The sequence below is a fragment of the Dipodomys merriami genome, unplaced genomic scaffold, assembly GCF_024711535.1.
Source record: "Dipodomys merriami isolate MVZ:Mamm:240054 unplaced genomic scaffold, mDipMer1.0.p SCAF_50, whole genome shotgun sequence".
Classification (NCBI taxonomy): Eukaryota; Metazoa; Chordata; class Mammalia; order Rodentia; family Heteromyidae; genus Dipodomys; species Dipodomys merriami.
The window spans coordinates 2519657-2537835 of record NW_027206069.1 but is presented as its reverse complement, the minus strand read 5'-3'; the positions used below and the strand labels follow the sequence as shown (position 1 = coordinate 2537835).

At 44.0% G+C, this 18179-nt stretch overlaps 1 protein-coding gene across 4 annotated transcripts in view; it reads left to right on the top strand.

Moving 5' to 3' along the window:
- Ppp2r5c (protein phosphatase 2 regulatory subunit B'gamma) overlaps window positions 1-18179 on the top strand; it is a 137616-nt gene that overhangs the window by 27339 nt on the left and 92098 nt on the right. For 3 of the 4 annotated variants that reach the window (XM_069997557.1, XM_069997554.1, XM_069997556.1), the window contains exon 3: window positions 1160-1325. In XM_069997557.1, the coding sequence (XP_069853658.1) occupies window positions 1160-1325 (166 nt within the window). The remainder of the gene's footprint in view (window positions 1-1159; window positions 1326-18179) is intronic. The other variant, XM_069997555.1, reaches the window with a different exon arrangement.

Below are 18179 nucleotides of genomic sequence, written 5' to 3'. Positions count from 1 at the left end.
GACGATTCTTTTTTTTTTTTTTTCTGGTCAGCTGTGGGGCCTGAACTCTGGGCCTAGGTGCTGTCCCTGAGCTCTTCAGCTCAAGGCTAGCGCTCTATCACTTGAGCCACAGTGCCACTTCCAGCTTTTTCTGCTTATGGGGTACTGAGGAATCAAACCAGGGCCTCATGCATGCAAGGCAAGCACTCTACCACTGAGTCACCTTCCCATCTCCCCTCCCCCAGCATGACCATTCTTGTGGCAGTTGTTATTCATCCTACCACATTAACTATAGTTAAAATTTTTCAAAACTGCCAGATGCTGGTGGCTCATGCCTATAATCCTAGCTACTCAGGAGACTGAGATCTGAGGATCAAGGTTCAAAGATAACCTGGGCAGGAAAGTCAGTGAAATTCTTATCTCCAATAAACCACCAGAAAACAGGAAGTGGCACTGTGGCCCAAGTGGTAGAGCACTAGCCTTGAGCTGAAGAGCTGTGGGACAGCGCCCAGACCCAGAATTCAAGCTTCACAACCAACAACAACAACAAAAACAACAAACTTTAGAACTCAAGAGCTGGGCACAGCAACTCAAGCTTGTAATCCTAGTAATCCACCTCCAAATGGGAGGTGGAGATTGAAGGATCATATTCAAGGCGAGATTTCAGACTAGGAGGATTGAAGTCCTGGCCATCCTAGGCTCAGAGTAAGAGCCTATCTCAAAAATAACCACCCCTCCCCTTCAAAAACAAAATGAAAAACAAGCATGAGGCCTGAGGTCAAACCCCTGTACTGCCAAAAAAAAAAAAAATTGGAGATATAAGAAATAGGTGACTGTGAATCCCTCTCAGATGAACATGTTGGAGGTGGGTTTTTTCAGGTTTTGTTGTTGTTGTTGTTGTTCTTGTTCCTGTTGGCAGTCCTGGGGCTTTCATCTGGGCCTGGGCGCTGTCTCTCAGTTTTTAGCTCAAGGCAAACACTCTACCACTTGAGCCACAGCACCACTTCCAGAGAGGTGTTTCATAAAACCCATCGTCTAGCAGCTCCAAACAAGGGCTCATGTCTACAATGGAATGACAGACACTGTTCCAGGATGAGATTTATGTATGTGTTTTCTAATATTTTGATTGTGCTACAAATACAGCCATTTTAAATCTTCATTCTTGTTTTTATTTCTAAAGCAGATTCCCAGCAGGAAAAATAGCATTGCGTCTGTCCAGTCCTCAACATCTACTAAAATGAAAGTACCAGCCCCTCAGCCAGTCATGAAGAAAGACAAACGGCAAAATTCTTCTCGGTTTAATGCCAGCAATAATAGAGAACTGCAAAAACTACCATCTTTAAAAGGTAATTTCCATTTGTCTTTTGAAAGTTAAAGTTTTGGCTATTTGTGTGGAAGCAATACTGGTTCAATAGTTTGCTAGCTTCTTATTCCTTCTCTAGATCCTTTTCTCAACTGAGATGTTTCTTAGATTGCATGCCATTCATTTCTCTTGGCTACTATTCCAAGGCAATTGAGATAAAACTTAATACTTAAAAAATAAGTATGCTGTACTAAGAAAGATTAAAAAGGTTTCCTGTTGTGAAGTAGCCATTTTTTCTTTTAAGCAATTTTCTCCTGTTTGTCTTACTCTTTACTACAAGTGGAGAAATTGTAAAGGCTTTAAAACCTTCTATTTTTCAAATGTAGTCACACATGGTAACTTCTGTTACAAGAAGGTTATTTAACCCTGGAAAAATTATTTTAAATTGTTGTTTAATTTATTCAGTCCACAATATTTAGGAGAAACATATATCAGCCCTGAGTTGGATAGTGAGAAAACAATGGACATAGACAAGATCTTTGTTGCCTATATCAAAATAGGGAAGATGAGCGGCTGATATCCTAAATAGGTATTAAGCTGCCACCGGGCGAAGTGTTTCTGGGGACAGGAGGTGGGGTAGATAAAATCTTTAGAGTATCATGTACAGGTATCCAAGTGATTGATCTGGTCAAAAAGTAAAGAAGGCCAGGCACCAGTGTGTCTCCATCACTATGTTCCTGGCTACTCAGGAAGCTGAGCTCTAAGGATCATAATTGGAAGCCAGCCTGAGCAGGAAGTCTGGAGAGTGTTATCTCCAATTAAGCGCCAAAAAAGCTGGAAATGGAGCTGTGGTTCAAGAGATAGAGGCTATAGCCTTGAGTAAAAAAGCTTGGGACAGCACCCAAGCCCTGAGTTCAAGCCCCAGGACTGGACTGACAGACACAAGATAGATAGATAGATAGATAGATAGATAGATAGATAGATAGATAGATAGATAGATAGATAGAGATATTAACATTTGTGTGAGATGTACAAAAGATGAGTTAGAGGGGATGGGATAAGTAGGAAAAAAAAGAAATGCTTTAGAGGCTCTCTGTTATAAATCATTTGGAGGTTATTTCTTTTTTTTCTTTTTGTCAGTCATGGGTCTGAACTCTGGGCCTGGGCGCTGTCCCTCAGCTCTTCAGTGCAAGGCTAGCGCTCTACCACTTGAGCCACAGCGCCACTTCCGGCTTTTTCTGTGTATGTGGTGCTGAAGAATTGAACCCAGGGCCTCATGCATGGAAAGCAAGCACTCTACCCCTGAGCCACCTTCCTAGCCCCCTGGAGGTTATTTCTGTTAGCATTATCCCCACATCCAGTCCTTGGCTGCAGCCAGACCTGAGCTCCTCCCCACCCTAGCATTCCAGCCATATTCCTGGGCACTCCCATTCTCCACCCAGACCTTCCTGTGCACTTACCTCACTACAAGCCCTAGAGGTACCCACCTGGATAGAGGCAGATGCCATATTGCTCCTTCTCCCAGGGAGATATGGCCCCTCTAATAAACCTTATAATAATCTTTCTTGTGCCTGCCTGCCTCCGTGTGGTCCCCTGGGATGGTCGTGATGGACCCTAACATTTGGTGCCAAAACCCAGAATAGGTTCCCTGATGGATTTGCTCCCCCCCCCACACACACACACACTTCAGACGGGTCTGGCCAGCTGCCTTGGGACCTAGCCCATGGTCCCAAATTGCTGTTGCCAGAAGACCACCAAGGTAACTTTCTCCTGACCAAGCGCTTTACCTCCTACCCATCCAACAGTGGATGATTGGTTTTTACTCTCGGGTAAGTGACCAGTTGGTCCAGAGGTTCAGAGTTCAGATTTCCATATAGGGTGCAGGGCCTTCATGTAGGCAGCAGGGCCTTAGGACAAAATTTTGGCTGTCAAGTTCTGAACCTCACTTCAAGGTCCTCAAAGGCCCAGGGACTCAGCAACTGTGGTGACGATCACATTTGCTATGGTGTTCCCCTCATATGAGCTGAACATTACTTCTGAGGATGCTTGGTCTTAACCAAGCATTGTCCCTACCATGGGAGGGACACAACTAAAATTCTTCATAAAAACCACTCAACTTTGAGCCCAATCTTAAGCCTAATGCAATCAAATTTGGCCCCAAATTTGGAACTCCACGTGGCTACTTCTTGGGACACTGGAACCCCAATATTTTATGGGACTTATATAACTTCTGTGAGTGCTCAGACAATTACAATTGGCAAAAAGAGAGGCTACCATGTGGGCTGAGAGACTCGCTTCAGGTGTAATCTTTCTCCTGTGCCTGCCTGCCTCCATGTGGTCCGCTGGGATGGTCACGATGGATCCTAACATTATCTCCATCTAGGCTTCATTATTTGAGGCTAGGGAAAAGTGCTCTTTACCTAGAGTTTCCCCCTAATGGCACAGCCATCCCCTTGAATCCGAGGTTGCTCTGCCCCTAACTGGGTTCCTTCAGGAGACTTTGAGAGAGAAGATTAAGAATTGTAAAGTCAAATGTGAATGACTGAAAATGGTAAAAGACTGGTACACTAAATATAGAAAACATCTGATATTTTTCCAATCTTAATTTTCTAATCACAGGGCTTTTGCGATTAATTTTTATTGATAATGAACTCAATGGGAGCAGGGCTTTCCATACCACAGGGTAGAGAATACTCACTCCCAGCATGACTGGGGACAGGGAAGGAAGCAGGGGAGAGGGGAAGGGATGGATGAGTGGGTAGATTTTTTGCCCTTCCTTTGCTCAAAATCCAGGTTCTCCATTCACTGTGTTTTACAGCACTTGTTTGTGTTTGCTTTAGCTTTGTGGTGAATAAGTGCAGTGCTTGGTTTTTGATGAATCTTCTCCTAATACATATGTATTGAGTAGCTATGAGGGACCTAGTGTTAAATCCCTTAATCCAATGCCCTCCTGGGCTCAACCCTCTTGATGGTAAGGAGGCAAAGAACAAAAAACAAAAAAACACATGCATGTGACTCCTCCTTCCAGTTCCCTGGTAGGCTAAGTAGAAACATGTTATTCCTCCTTCCAGTTCCCTGGTAGGCTGAGTAGGAACATGTGACTCCTCTAGTTCCCTCACAGGCTGAATAAGAATGATGAGGGTGTCTGGGTAAAAGAGGTTATGTGTGTAGAACTTTTATTGTCTTCCTATTCCAAGCCCCATCCTAGTACCCATCCCATCGGGAGTGTACTGTAGAAAGGGTGTGCTAGGTGTGTGTTCTGCTCCTTTCTGCACATGTCAGAGCCCAGACAGGTACCAGTGTGGGCTCACGTGTACCTCCTGTCTTCCTTTACCTTTCCAAGGAGTCTCACCCAAACCTGCTCATGGCCATCAGCTCTGCCATGCTTACTGTTCTCAACCCCTGTTTCTTCTTTTTCTTGCTACACCCCATAAGAGTGTCAGGCCACGTTCTTCCACGTTTAAGCTTCTACTCTTCTCCAGGGTTTTCCTCATAGTCAGTCTACATGCAGGAGCATTTCACAACCGTCAGCCAATAGCTCTCCTCATCTTGCTTGATAATTCTTTCTCAGTTGTTCTATAACTTCTGTGTGTAAACTAAGGAATATTATCTATTTTAAAAGAAATAAGTATTGACTGGCATACAGTAAAGTTACATGTTAATTTGGGGAAGAGAGACACTTCTGTGGTATTCTTTGCCCTTCTAGCCATTTGAGGGGTAATTTCTTTTAATCCTAAAATTTGTGTCAGTCCTGAGGCTTGAACTTAGGGCCAGGGTGCTGGCCCTGAACATTTTTGCTCAACATTAGTTCTCTACCACTTGAGCCACAGCTTCACTTCTGGCTTTTTTTTTTTTTTTGGTGGTTAATTGAAGGTAAGAGTCTTACAGGACTTTGCTGCTCTGGCTGACTTCAAACCCTGATCCTCAGACCCTGGCCTCCTGCATAGCCAGGATTACAGATGTGAGCCACTGGTGTTCAGCATAATAAAATGATATTATATTTTTTTCAAAGCTCTACCTTTCTATTACTGTTACTCCTAAATCCTTTATAGTTTTTCTTACTCTTGAGACTGACTTGACATGTTCCTATTTCTTCTTCAAATTGATCTTTGGTAAGCTACTAAAGAGTGAGTTTAAATATTTGGTTTTTAAATAATTTTATATGCCATTATCGTCTCATTAATTTTTCTTATTAACCTTAGTAATTCTTTTTTACTTGAGTCTGTTCCTATTGTCCTGTCATTACTAATGCTTATACGAATACATACCAGTCATTGTAATTTGATTACATCATCAGCCAGAACCAATTAAACAGATAACAGAGGGGAAAGCAGGCATCCTGTTTCTCCTGCTGTGGTAAATGGCTTCGTCTTCCCCTTGTCGAATGTAGAAGGGGCTCTCGGTCCTGGCACATGGTCATCCCCAGATGGCTGCTGTTCAGGGTCCACAGCAGCATAGCCCTGATCAGCCACATGGGCTGTGCAGTGTTGTGCCAGTGCATGGCCACTGCTGAACCTCGACAGTGATGTAGGATTTTTTTCTCCGTAAGATGTTACCGCAACTTTACAAATGCTGTGTTGATAGATTTTTCTGGGTCTGAACTATCTTTGCATCTGCAGGATAAACTTCAACTTTGTTGCAGTATATTATTTACATTGCCTGGTTCAGTTTGCTGATTTTCTTTTTTCTCTTTCTCTTTTAGTGTTATTGAAGTTTGAACTCAGGGCTTTGCACTTGCATAGCATATGCTATACCATTTGAATCATGCTTATAGTCCTTTATTCCTGCGTTCTCTGAATAAGATCTCACATTCATGCACAAGCCAGCCTGGACCACAGTCCTTCTGTTTACACATGTAAACAGCTGGAATGACAGGTTCATATACTGTACCCAACTTTTTTATTGATTGAGATTTCATGAACTTCCTTGCTTAGGCTGACCTCAAACCGTGATCTACCAGTTTCAGTCTCTGAAGTAGCTAGGATTGCAAGCATGAGCAATGAGACCCAGTTTACTAATTTTTACTTCTTGTCAGGGAGTGTATTTCAAGTGGTAGAGTGTCTGTTTAATGATTGTAAGGCTCTGAGGTCAAACCCACACACATCTTCTATATTTACTACATGAAACTAGTTTGCATAGGCTGGGAAGGTGGCTCAGTGGTAGCATGTTTGCCTTGCGTGCAGGAGGCCCTGGGTTCGATTCCTCAGGACCACATAAAACAGAAAAGGCTGGAAGTGGCACTGTGACTCAAGTGGTAGCCACTTGAGCGGCTTGAGCTGACTTGCTGAGGGACAGTGCCCAGGCCCAGAGTTCATCCTCCATGACCGACAAAAAGAAAAGAGAGAAAAAAAAGAAAGAAACTAGTTTGTAGGGTTTTTTTCCCTCCCTTTGTGTATGTAATTTTTCTTTAGTAGTTTTTGGTTTGGGTTTTTCTGTTTCTGCTTTTTTTTTTATTGTACTCTGGTATCTTAAACCCAAGATGTATGGACCAGCATCTGAGATCTCCCCTGAAGGTAGTCGCAGGGTTCTGCATCTCTCTCTCTCATGCTGCCATCTCATGATAAGGGTTGGTCACCTGGTTTTCAGAAGTATTAAAATGGAGTATCCATGAAATAGGGTTGAAAGGTTGCAGCAGAAGTAAGCAGGGAGTGTGCTTTTTTCTCCACTATAGGTCTTCCTTCCACCACGGGTCGGCTTAGTGAGGGTCACCTGATAACTAGTACATGGCACTGCTTAATACATCCTTGAATTGTTTTCACATCTGTGCAAGTTAGTGTCCTTAGGAGTTCATTTATTCTTTGGACTATTTTGTCTCTGTTCAGCATCATTCATCACCATTTTTACCTGTGTCTGTGTGTGTGGGCGCATGCGCACGCACACCTACATATTTGTTGATCTTTAGGCGTGAACTCAGGGCCTGGGTGCTATCCCTCAGCTTTTGAACTCAGGACTATTTTGGGTTATTTTGTCTCTATTTAGCATCATTCACCATTTTTATCTTTGTGTGTGTGTGCGCGCACATGCACGCGCGTGTGTGTGCACATCTGTGTGTGCACATGCATGAGTGCACATGCACATGTGCGTGCTGATCCTGAGGCTTGGAACTCGGGGCCTGGATGCTGTCCTGAGCTTTTGTGCTTAAGGCTAACACTCGGGCTGGGAAGGTGGCTCAGTGGTAGAGCACTTGCCTTGCATGCATGAGCCTCTGGGTTCAATTCCTCAGCACCACATAAACAAAAAGAAAAAAGCCGGAAGTAGGGCTGTGGCTCAAGAGGTAGAGCACTAGCCTTGAGCTGAAGAGCTGAGGGACAGCACCCAGGCCCAGAGTTCAAGCCTCATGACCAGATCCCCCCCAAGAAAAAGAAAAAAGAAAATCTCAAGGATGTCACTTGGGAACAAACCTGACAAGGCTAACACTTTACTATCTCAGCCACATCTCCGCTTCCAGCTTTTTGGTGATTAATTGGAGATAAGAGTTTCATGGGCTTTCCTGCCCTGGCTGGCTTTGAACCTCAATCCTCAGATCTCAACCCCTTGAGTAGCTCAAATTATTGGCATGAGCCTTTGGCACCCAGCTTCCAATATAATTTGTTTAATGACTTATGGGAGGAATAAAATAACATGGCTTTATTTCTTACAGCTGATCTCTCTGTTGTAGAAAGAAAAAAAAAAAAAACAGAAAGAAGCCAAAGTTATCGGACAGTATAGTTGCTAAAGATCAATTAATGAGAGACCCTAGCACTAGAGAGTTGTGAAGTAGAAGGCCTTGGTAAAAGAAATCTGCATTTCTGGGGGGAATATTTTATATATCCTGACCTCTTTGTGAAAATACATATTCCATCCTTACTCATGGTAGTTTACTTTCCAACATAGTTGAACGTTTTGCCATAAAAGTGTATTTTTTCCTGCTTAAAGATGAATTGCATACATAGTTACATGAATCTGGCCTCTTCCCTATTCCTTGAAGAATAATAAGAACAGAGTGTGAGAAAGTTACCAAGCTACTTGCTTTTATTGAGGTCACTGTCTCGAGCTAGAGACCTTGCTGCCCATGGCAGTTGGCCTCTCCAGGGGCAGCACAGTCCACCATCCCTGCTGCCCTTGTTACACCCTATGTGTGAGGTCTGCAAGCTACTCTGGCTCAGACTATCCTTTTCTTCTTTTTTTAAATTGTGGCAAAATACACTTAGCATCATAGTGATCCATTTATGTGGCATTCAGTGCATTCTCAGTGCTGCACCTGTCATCCCCAGCCAGTCTTCACAGAACTCTTCCATCATCCCCAACTGAAATGGCCCCATGAAGTAGCAAGTCTTCTTTACCTCCTTCCCCTGCAGCTCCCACTATACTTCTTTTTACTTTTTTCTTTTTCTTTTTCTTGAACTCTGGGCCTGGGTGCTATCCCTCAGCTCTTCAGCTCAAAGCTAGTGCCCTACCACTTGGACCATAGCCCCACCTCTGGTTTTCTAGTGGTTAATTGGAGATAAAAAGCTTACAGACTTTTCTGCCCAGGCTGGCTTTGAACCATGATCCTCAGATCTCAGCATCCTGAGTAGCTAGGATTCTAGGGGTGAGCCACTGGTGCCCGGCCCCAGTATACTTCTTGTTACCAGAGTTTGATGACCTCATATAAGTGTAGTCCTGTAGTATTAGTCCTTTTCTGTCTGTCTCAGTTCATTTGTGGGACATCCTCAAGGCCCACTTAAGGTCACAGAGGTACCGGATCTTATTCCTTCCAAAGATGGCCACACTTTCTTCTCTCTTTCCCCTTTGCATATTTTGCAGTAGGGTGGACATGTTTCTAATACCACATGCAAGCTGTTGTCTCAGGGGTCACAAAGAGTTACCCTCTTGTCTTTATGTTTTTTATTGTACCGAGGGCTTACAGTTACATGAGCAAGGTAATGAGTACATGTCCTACAAGTATTGTTGCCTCCTCCTTTGTTTTTCCCCTACCATCCCTTCCCTCCCATCTCCACAACTGTACTCTCCCCACCCCCCACCCAAAGCTACCCTTCTTCCCCCTGCCTGTTCTTGACCTACCCTCAGTGATCGCAGAGACCTGTTACCTTCCATTGTCCAGAGCCAGCCTGGCTTTATGTTCCCTTCACCTCCCCTCAAGATCCTTCTTGAAAAATGTAGTTGATTGCTTGAGTGACATATGATAGATCAAGAAGGATATAGGCAAATTAAACAAAGCAGTTGATATGGAAAGTTTTGAATGAATAGATCCTTCCTATACTATGTGGGGTTTCTAGTATTCTCAGTGCAAGGAAGGGTATAAGCACTTGTAACAGAATGAAAGTGAACCAATCCAAAAACAGGAGCTGAGGTGGGCCTCGTTCACCTGCTCCACTTACTGTGCTGAGCTGTGTCAGTGAGCCCAGTCTGCATACAGGAGCTGAGTTGGGCCTCCTTTAGCTGTTCCACCTGCCAGTGCTGAGTTGTGTATGTGAGTACAGGCTGCATACAGGATCTGGGGTAGGCCTTGTTCACTGCTCCACTGCTGTGTTAAACTATGTAAGTGAGGCAGACATGACCTGTGTAAACGTGCCCAGATCTGCCCTCAAGACCTAGGTAAGCCCCCTTTACTTACCTCTGCTAAGCTATAGCAGTGGGAGCCCTGGTCTGCATACAGAACCTGAGTAGGCTCCATTCACCTGGTCCACCTAGCTGTGCTGAGCTGCCTGTGGAGAAGCTCTCCAGTTGCTATTTATTACTCTCAGGATCAGTCCTATCTGCAGAACACTAGTGCCTGTCCCTTGTCCTTGCTGTTGGCAAACAGCACTTACTGGCAGCGTCTAAACATAGCTGAGTAGTAGGTACTTAGGATCTAAGGGGGAAAGGTCTATTTTAAACTGCAAGTTAAAAAAAAAAAGGTTGAATTTCCTGCTGGCTTTGTCTATTTATGTGGTGCTGAGGAATCGAACCCAGGGCCTCATGCTTGCAAGGCATGCACTGTACCGCTGAGCCACCTTCCCAGCCCCAAGGTTGAATTTCTTATTCAACAAAACTTCCCATCATCCATATTGTTTCCAGATGTTGTTTCCTTTATTTTCTTTTGAAAAATAGAGCTGACCAGCTTGATGTCAGCATATTACAGCTCTAGTGCCCCAGATCTCTAGGTTTAAAACACCAGCTTTCTGCTAATTGCTGTAAAACTTTTTCAGTAAAATATGAATATATTTAATTTGCCTACAAATTTACTTGAAGAGCTTTTAAAAATGAAAACCTTTAGCTAAATTTAGAAATGGAAATCTAAGTTTTATTCAGAAAAATACTTAGAAATAAAATCAGCGGGGGGCTGGGAAGGTGGCTCAGTGGTAGAGCGCTTGAAGAGCTGAGGAAAGCGCCCAGGACCAGAGTTCAGGCCCCACAACCGGACCCAAAAAAATAATAAAAATAAAAATAAAAATAAAATAAAATCAGCAGGATGAATTTATACACGCTCTGCTGTAAGTAAGGAACAAAACAGTAACAGAGGGACCAGAAAATAAAGGACAATTTCTTTTGAAATCTTAACTGACCAGGCACCAGTGGCTCACCCCAGTAATCCTAGCTACTAAGGAGGCTGAGATCTGAGGATCACAGGTCAAAGCCAGCCTGTGCAGGAGAGTCTGTGAGACTCTTATCTCCAGTAAACGACTAGAAAACTGGAAGTGGCGCTATGGCTCAAGTGGTAGAGCCCTCGCCTTGAGCTAAAAAGCTGAAGGACAACGCCCAGGCCCAGAGTTCAAGCCCCATGACTGGAAAAAAGAAATCTTTGAGTACAAAGATTACCATACTGCATGCAGTATTGCTAGGAGGTTGTATCGAGCTGAGCATTGAGCCTAGTGCTAGTGGTTCATGCCTGTGATCCTAGCTACTTCATGGTTAAAATGAAGAGGATCACAGAATAAGGCAAGACTCCATTAGCTGATGATAGGCACGCACATGCCTGTTATCCTAGCTGCAAGAGATATAGAGATCAGGAGAGTGATATCAGGCCAACCCAGGCAGAAGAATCTATGAGATGCTATCTCAGTAGAAGAGGGTAGGTGTGGTGGTATGCACCTGTCACTACAACTGTGGCAGCAACAAAATAAGAGGGTCACAGTCGAAGTGTACACTCTGTCTCAAAAATAACCAATGCAGGGGTTGGGAAGGTGGCTCAGTGGTAGAGCACTTGCCTTGCATGCAGGAGGCCCTGGGTTCAATTCCTCAGCACCACGTAAGCAGAAAAAAAAAGCCAGAAGTGGCGCTGTGGCTCAAGTGGTAGAGTGCTAGCCTTGAGCTGTAGGACAGTGCCCAGGCGCAGAGTTCAAGCCCCATGACCGGACCCAAAAAAAAAAAAAAACCAATGCAAAAGAAGGCTGGAAGATTAGCTCAACAGTAGAATACCTATGTAGAAAGCACGAGGCTCTAAATTTAAACCCCGGTGAGAGAGAAAGAAAAAAAGAGACATGCAGACAATCACTCTACTATTTTCCTGTTTCCCTGTAGAAGATGCACTGTGCTTAACCAGCCAGCTACTTTCCTTGATGTTGACTCAAGCCCTGTACAATACAGTTTCAGTCCAGAAAGTCGCTAGAAGACTGTTGTAAGGCTAGCAGAGAAGGCAAGTGATGCTTGTCATTGCTTGTGATTGGAAGGTGTCCCCTTCTGCAGCTGGCATGGAGTAGGGTCTGTTTCAGAGCATGGGAAGTATTCTGGAGATGACTGGATGGCGTGTCCCTCTTAGCCATGAGCCACAGGAGGGCAGATCAGTGTTGGCTATTTCTGCTCAACTTTCTCACTTACCTGTTCACTCAGGACAGGGCACCTCCTGGGTGTCAGGCTCATCATAGGCACTCAGCCAAGGAAAACAGCCTGTGGTCACAGCTCTGGCCAAGCCCGGCAAGGAAGCAAGAGGAAGTCTTTCCCGAAGGGGTTAGCCTAAGGAGGCCCTTTAAGTGTCACTGTGGCCAGGGGATCTTTTTGGAACTCTATTGGTGGATGGCAGCATGGGTTTTTGTTGTTGTTTTGTTTTGTTTTTATATGTGGCTTGAACTCTTGAGTCTAGGTGTTGTCCCTTAGATTTTTTTTTGGCATAAGTTTGGCACTCTTGACAGTTGAATCACACTTTGAATTCGAGGTCTTTGCTGGTTAACTAGAGATAAGAGTCTCACAGAGTTTTCTGACCAGGCTGACTTTGAACCACAATCCTCAGATCTTATCCTTTTGAGTAGCTAGGATTACAGGAGTGAGCCACCAGCGCCCAGCCTGGCAGCATGTGTTGAGTGGCACAATGCCTGCTGTTTCCTGAATTTCATTTTTGCTAGCTCAAACCAACTGTCCACTTTACCTCAGCAGGGAGAGCGACATCCTTGTATGACATGTACCCTCTTTACACTATGATGACAAGAGAACCAGCTTGGGGGCATTCAGGGCAGCCTCTTTCCCTCCCCTCAGCACCCAGCCTCTCCCAAGCATAATGAAACATGGCTGGGTGCAAGCGATGAGCCAGCATTGCAAACCTCTCCGCCACCCGTCCTCCCCCCCTCCCCCCCCCCACAAGTTGCCATGTGAGATTCTTGTATCATCAGGGCAGAAGCTCTACCCCAGAGCCTGTGCAAAGATGACAAAATCATGAGAAAAGTTGAGCAGTTGATAACTGTTTTTTTTTTTAAATCAGGAGTCAACATCCTAACGAATTTCTCATGTCTGATTTCAGCTTCTGTTTATGTGTTTATACATAGATGATCTTACTTATCTGTCACAATATTCTTTTGTATCAAATTTCCTTGGCTCCTATCATAGGCCTTTCCTTGTTCTTAGCCTATATCTCAAAGGCAGCATTCATTATTAAAGGTGGTTCTTTCTGTAACTTGATCCATATCCCTTTTTAAAAACTGTTGATTTGTGTGTGTGTGCCATTCCTGAGGCTTGAACTCAGAGCCTGAGCACTGTCCCATTGAGCTTCCCTGTTCAATGCTAGTGCTTCTACCACTTGAGCCACAGCGCCACTTCTGGCTTTTTTGGTGGTTAATTGGAGGTAAGAGTCTCATGGGCTTTGCTGCCTTCAAACCACAACCTCATAGCTTCCTGAGTAGCTAGAATTACATACATAAGCCACCAGCGCCCAATTCCAAACTGTACTTTAAAATCTCATAAACGTAATATGTTCTTGTTTTATCAGTGCTGAAAAATACAGGGATATTTCTAAAAGAAAAGTCACCTGTTTCCATACCATCAATAGTGACCATTGTTGGTATTTTGGGATTGTGTTTTTCTGCATAATGCTTTTGAAAAATTATACATGGCCCCTCTCATGTTTCTGGTTTATAAATGTGTAAGTACTCTTGATGGCTGTATAAAAGTTCATTCTGTGTGTGTGAGAGAGAGGGAGAGAGAGAGAGGGAGAGAGAAAATCTCTGACATTAAGGTAGTTTACCATATTTATCAAATCTGATAGCCTCAAAAAGAATAAAATACTTAGGAATTAACTTACCAAGGACTTGAAAGACTGGTACAACTGAAAACAACAAACTACTCCCCAAAGAAATTATGTTAGAATTCTTGTTGTTAGGTTTTTAAAAAGAGGTAACCAAGTTAGAACAGCACCAGCACGCACATGGTATTCAGGTAAGGGGTAGGTTTATTCAGTAGACCTGCTGGGACCAGGCAAGGTTGGCACTCCACGTGGCTGGGAAAGGCCTGGGAATGAGAGAGAGCTGGGAAGAGAGGAAAGAGAGAGAAAAGAGCCAGAAAAGAGCAGAGAGAGGGGTAAGAACAATAGCACTCACGTGGTATTCAGGTAAGGGGTAGACCTGCTGGGACCAGGCAAGGTTGGCACTCCACGTGGCTGGGAAAGAGAGAGCAAGAAAAGAACAGAGAGAGAGCTAGAATAGAACAGAGAGAGCAAGAAAAGAGCAGCAAGAGCAAGAGCAAGAGAGCGTCTGGGCCTGGGTTAGGCCTTATGTAGGGTATGGGCGGGGAAAGGTGTGGCCACATCAAATTCAGATGTGACCTCAGCGAATGCAGATGTGACCTCTTCCAGGTATCCCAGTTGCCTAGGTAACGCAGGTACTGGGTGGAGACTTTGCTGCGAGGAGGGTGGAGTCTGCTGGCCATCCAGGAGCGGACCTTACACTTGTCACAGTGACAAATGCCTGAGGAGACAACTTAAAAGAGTAAGGATGTAAGAAAGTGGCTCAGTGGTAGAGCGCTTGCCTCACATGCATGAGGCCCTGGGTTCGATTCCTCAGTACCACATAAGCAGAAAAAAGCAAAAAGTGACACTGTGGCTCAAGTGGTAGAGTGCTAGCCTTGAGCTAAAGAGCTGAGGGACAGCTCCCAGGCCCAGAGTTCAGGCCCCACAACCAAAAAAAAAAAAAAGAGTAAGGACATACTTTGGCCCATGGTTTCTATCCATGTCTGGCGAGCTCTGTTATGATACAGGGAGTGTCCAGGCTGAAGGTGATGGTGGGGAGCAGGTGGTAGACAAGGGATCTCCATCATATCAGACACCCAGGCCCTGGAAGAGACACAGCCCCCTTCCCCCCCTCCACCGGGACTTCCTTCCTCCCTCTAAGCCCCTCCTCCTAAAAATCTCCATACTACCCAACATGGTGCCCCTTCTGGGGACCAAGCCCTGAACAATGAGTCTTGGGGAACACTTTGTTTGTCCCTAGGGACTGACCATACTGAAAATAAAGCAGCTACAAGCAAATGGAAGGACCCGTTGTATAGTAGAGCAGAAGATGAACCTGTACTGTTGTTAGAATGTCTGTACAGGGATCCCTCACCTATCACAGGAGTTACATTCCAGAGACTCCCACCATAGGTGGAAATCCATGAAGTAGCAGCATTATATTTATTTTATTATATGCATTTTAAGGCTTTATAAACCCCACTCTCCTGTAAACCCTTCCCACTCTCATTAACCTGTCCCACACTTTTATAAACACTTTCATGTAATGTTAACAACATACATATAATATCGATATGGGTACTCACCAGTGAAAGTATACTACAACTTGAATGACAAAGATCATGAATTAGTAGAGTGCAGCGCTGATGGTGGTGAAGGCATGGCAATGAGGTGAATGTACGGGACAGCCAAGAAGCGCGGTACAGCTCTTCTGAAGGCACCACTGCATCGGGCACTTCATCGGTGGTGCAGTATCTTTCCCCTGGACCGTAACTTGTATTTCTACTAAAGGCGCTGGCATAACTGCTCTCTTCATCCAAGTGATGAACGTAGTTACAGAGAGTTGCTGGCACTGCTTTTTCTTCTGAGTGAGACAGTTTTTATAATCTGACACACCACTCTCAATTGTATTTATGAAGTGCAACGAACAACACATCTGGGCTCCCATTCGTCAGCCACTCGCTGAAGTTCTTTGGCCATTCTGACCATGGTGGCAAGACAGTCGAGTGTTAGGCCAACCTCCTCCTCCAACCTGTAGCTCATCTTGTTCCCTATCCCCTCTTCACTCCCTAACTTCATCTCATCTGTGTTTTTAAAACTTGTTCAAGCTTATAGCCTCCTTTGTCAATGATGGATTTGAACGTGTCGTTCACATACTACAGCTTTATCCACAGAGGTAGCTTCGCCATGCAGAGAAATGCTCTTGAGTCCAAAGTGTCTTTGAAATTTGTCAAACCAGCTCTTGCTGGCACTGAGTGAGATTGGCCTAGTGGAAGAGGCACTCGACGATGCTGCTTCTACATTTGGTTCTCGTCCTCATCCCTGTTGTGACCATCATAAGGGTTCTTGGCCTTCATCCAGATGGTGTTGGTATCCAGCAAGATATTTTTCTTCCTGCTCTCATTATCCACAGGTCCAGTGCAGGCTCCATCCTCACAGCGGCCTTACTTCAGTCTTGTTTAAAGCCATCATTGCCGTAGACCTATTAGTCTTCTCATCTTTCCTTATATGGTGCACATTAGGTTTGTTGATCCCATAATGGCAGCCTACAGCTGTGTAGCTTTTGCCTTCCTTTAACAGGTCAAGAAGGTCCACCTTTTTGATGGTAAGCATCTTGAGTTCACTGCCAAAAGCCTTTAAAGGTGCAGAATGTTTGGGTGGCATCATAGGGCTTGAAATAAATTCAGACTTTTATGAAAATTTCACAAAAAACACAACACCACAGAGCAACACTAGGTGCAGCGACCAGACGTCAATGTGAAGTAGACAAGGCAAGATTCTGAACATATGGACACAGTGTGGGAGCACTCATGGACAGATGATTTTTATATTGTTTTAAAATTTTAGGCAAAAATAACTAAAATCATAAATATTATATAAATACCTGTATGCCAAAAAAAATCCCATGATATAGCGAAAACTCCACAATACAGAATTAGATACATACTTTTTTTTTTTTTTTTTTTTGTCGGTCATGGGGCTTGAACTCTGGGCCTGGGTGCTGACCCTCAGCTCTTCAGTTCAAGATGAGACAAATGCTCTATCACTTGAGCTACAGCACCACTTCCGGTTTTCTAGTGGTTTATTGGAGATAAGAGTCTCAAGGTCTTTCCTGCCCAGGCTGGCTTTGAACCGCAATCCTCAGATCTCAGCCTCCTGAGTAGCTAGGATTACAGGCGTGAGCCACCGGCGCCTGGCAGATACATACTTTTTAAATGCACAATACAGTGAAGCCGCAATCAGTGAATTGCCATATAGCAAGGGATGACTCTAGCACCCAGTTGTCTAACACTAAGGGCAGTGATGGCGGTGTTTTCCCCAAATAAAAAATTCAATCCCAAATTCATAGGGAAAACAGAAAATAGGCTGGGTGTGGTAGCTCAGAAGTCTGAGACAAACACCAATTTGGAGTAACATATCAAAAAAAATTAAGGCAGAGACATAAATGTACTTAGTGCTACTGAATTGTTATACTTAAAAAATGGTAACTTTTAGCCAGTCACTAGTGGCTGTAGTGGCTCACTACTCAAGAGGCTGAGATCTGAGGATCGTGGTTTGAAATCAGCCCATCCAGGAGAACCTATGAGACTCTTATCTCCAATTAAGTAGCCAAAAGATTAATAACGGATTGATTTTCTAGTTTTTCACTTTTCCACTGATTTGGAATTTATTTCTTGTCACAACACTATTTTGTGTGAACGCATTCATTGGTTGGGCTATTTTCTCTGCTTCCTTAGCCCCTTTTGCCTGTTCTCATTGTCATTAGTCCATGTAGCTTTATGGTTGGTACAACTAGCTACTGGCTCTATTAGAAGTTTCAGGTTTAATTTCTCTAGGTGAATTTTAGATTTTTTTGTTTCGTTTTGTTTGCCAGTTCTGCGGCTTGCACACAGGGCCGAGGCACTGTCTCTGAGCCTCTCTGTGTTCAAGGCTAGGGTGCTACCAGTTGAGCCGCAATGCCACTTCTGCCATTTTCTAAGTACTTTATTGGAGGTATGAGTCTCATGGACTTTTTTGCCAGAGCAGGCTCCAAAATGCGATCCTCAGCTCTCAGCTTCCTGAGTAGCTAGGATTACAGGTGTGAGCCTCTAGCCCAGCTTAGAATGGTTTTGTTAATTACCTAGGAAAATAAACCCACCTGAATTTTGGTTGGAAACACTTTTTACCTACAAACCATTTAGGGAAAAACTAACACCAGCATATTATAGTATTTATTTTTCCCATTCAGAAACATACCACTTATTAGTTCAACTCTCTTTTTTTCTCCTGCTTATATTTGAGAGTTTGAGAGAGGCAGGGTCTCTGTGTAGCCTAACCTGACTTTGACTCATTGTGGAGCACCCACTAGCCTCAGTACTCATGTCTCAGCCTCCTGATTGCTAGGAATACAGACATGCTACTAGTATGTTTTATCAATGACTTCTAGATCACACTCTCAGAGTTCTTTGAAGAACTACTTTATATGCATAAGATTTCAAAAGACTGTGGGAGAAATTACTAATAAAG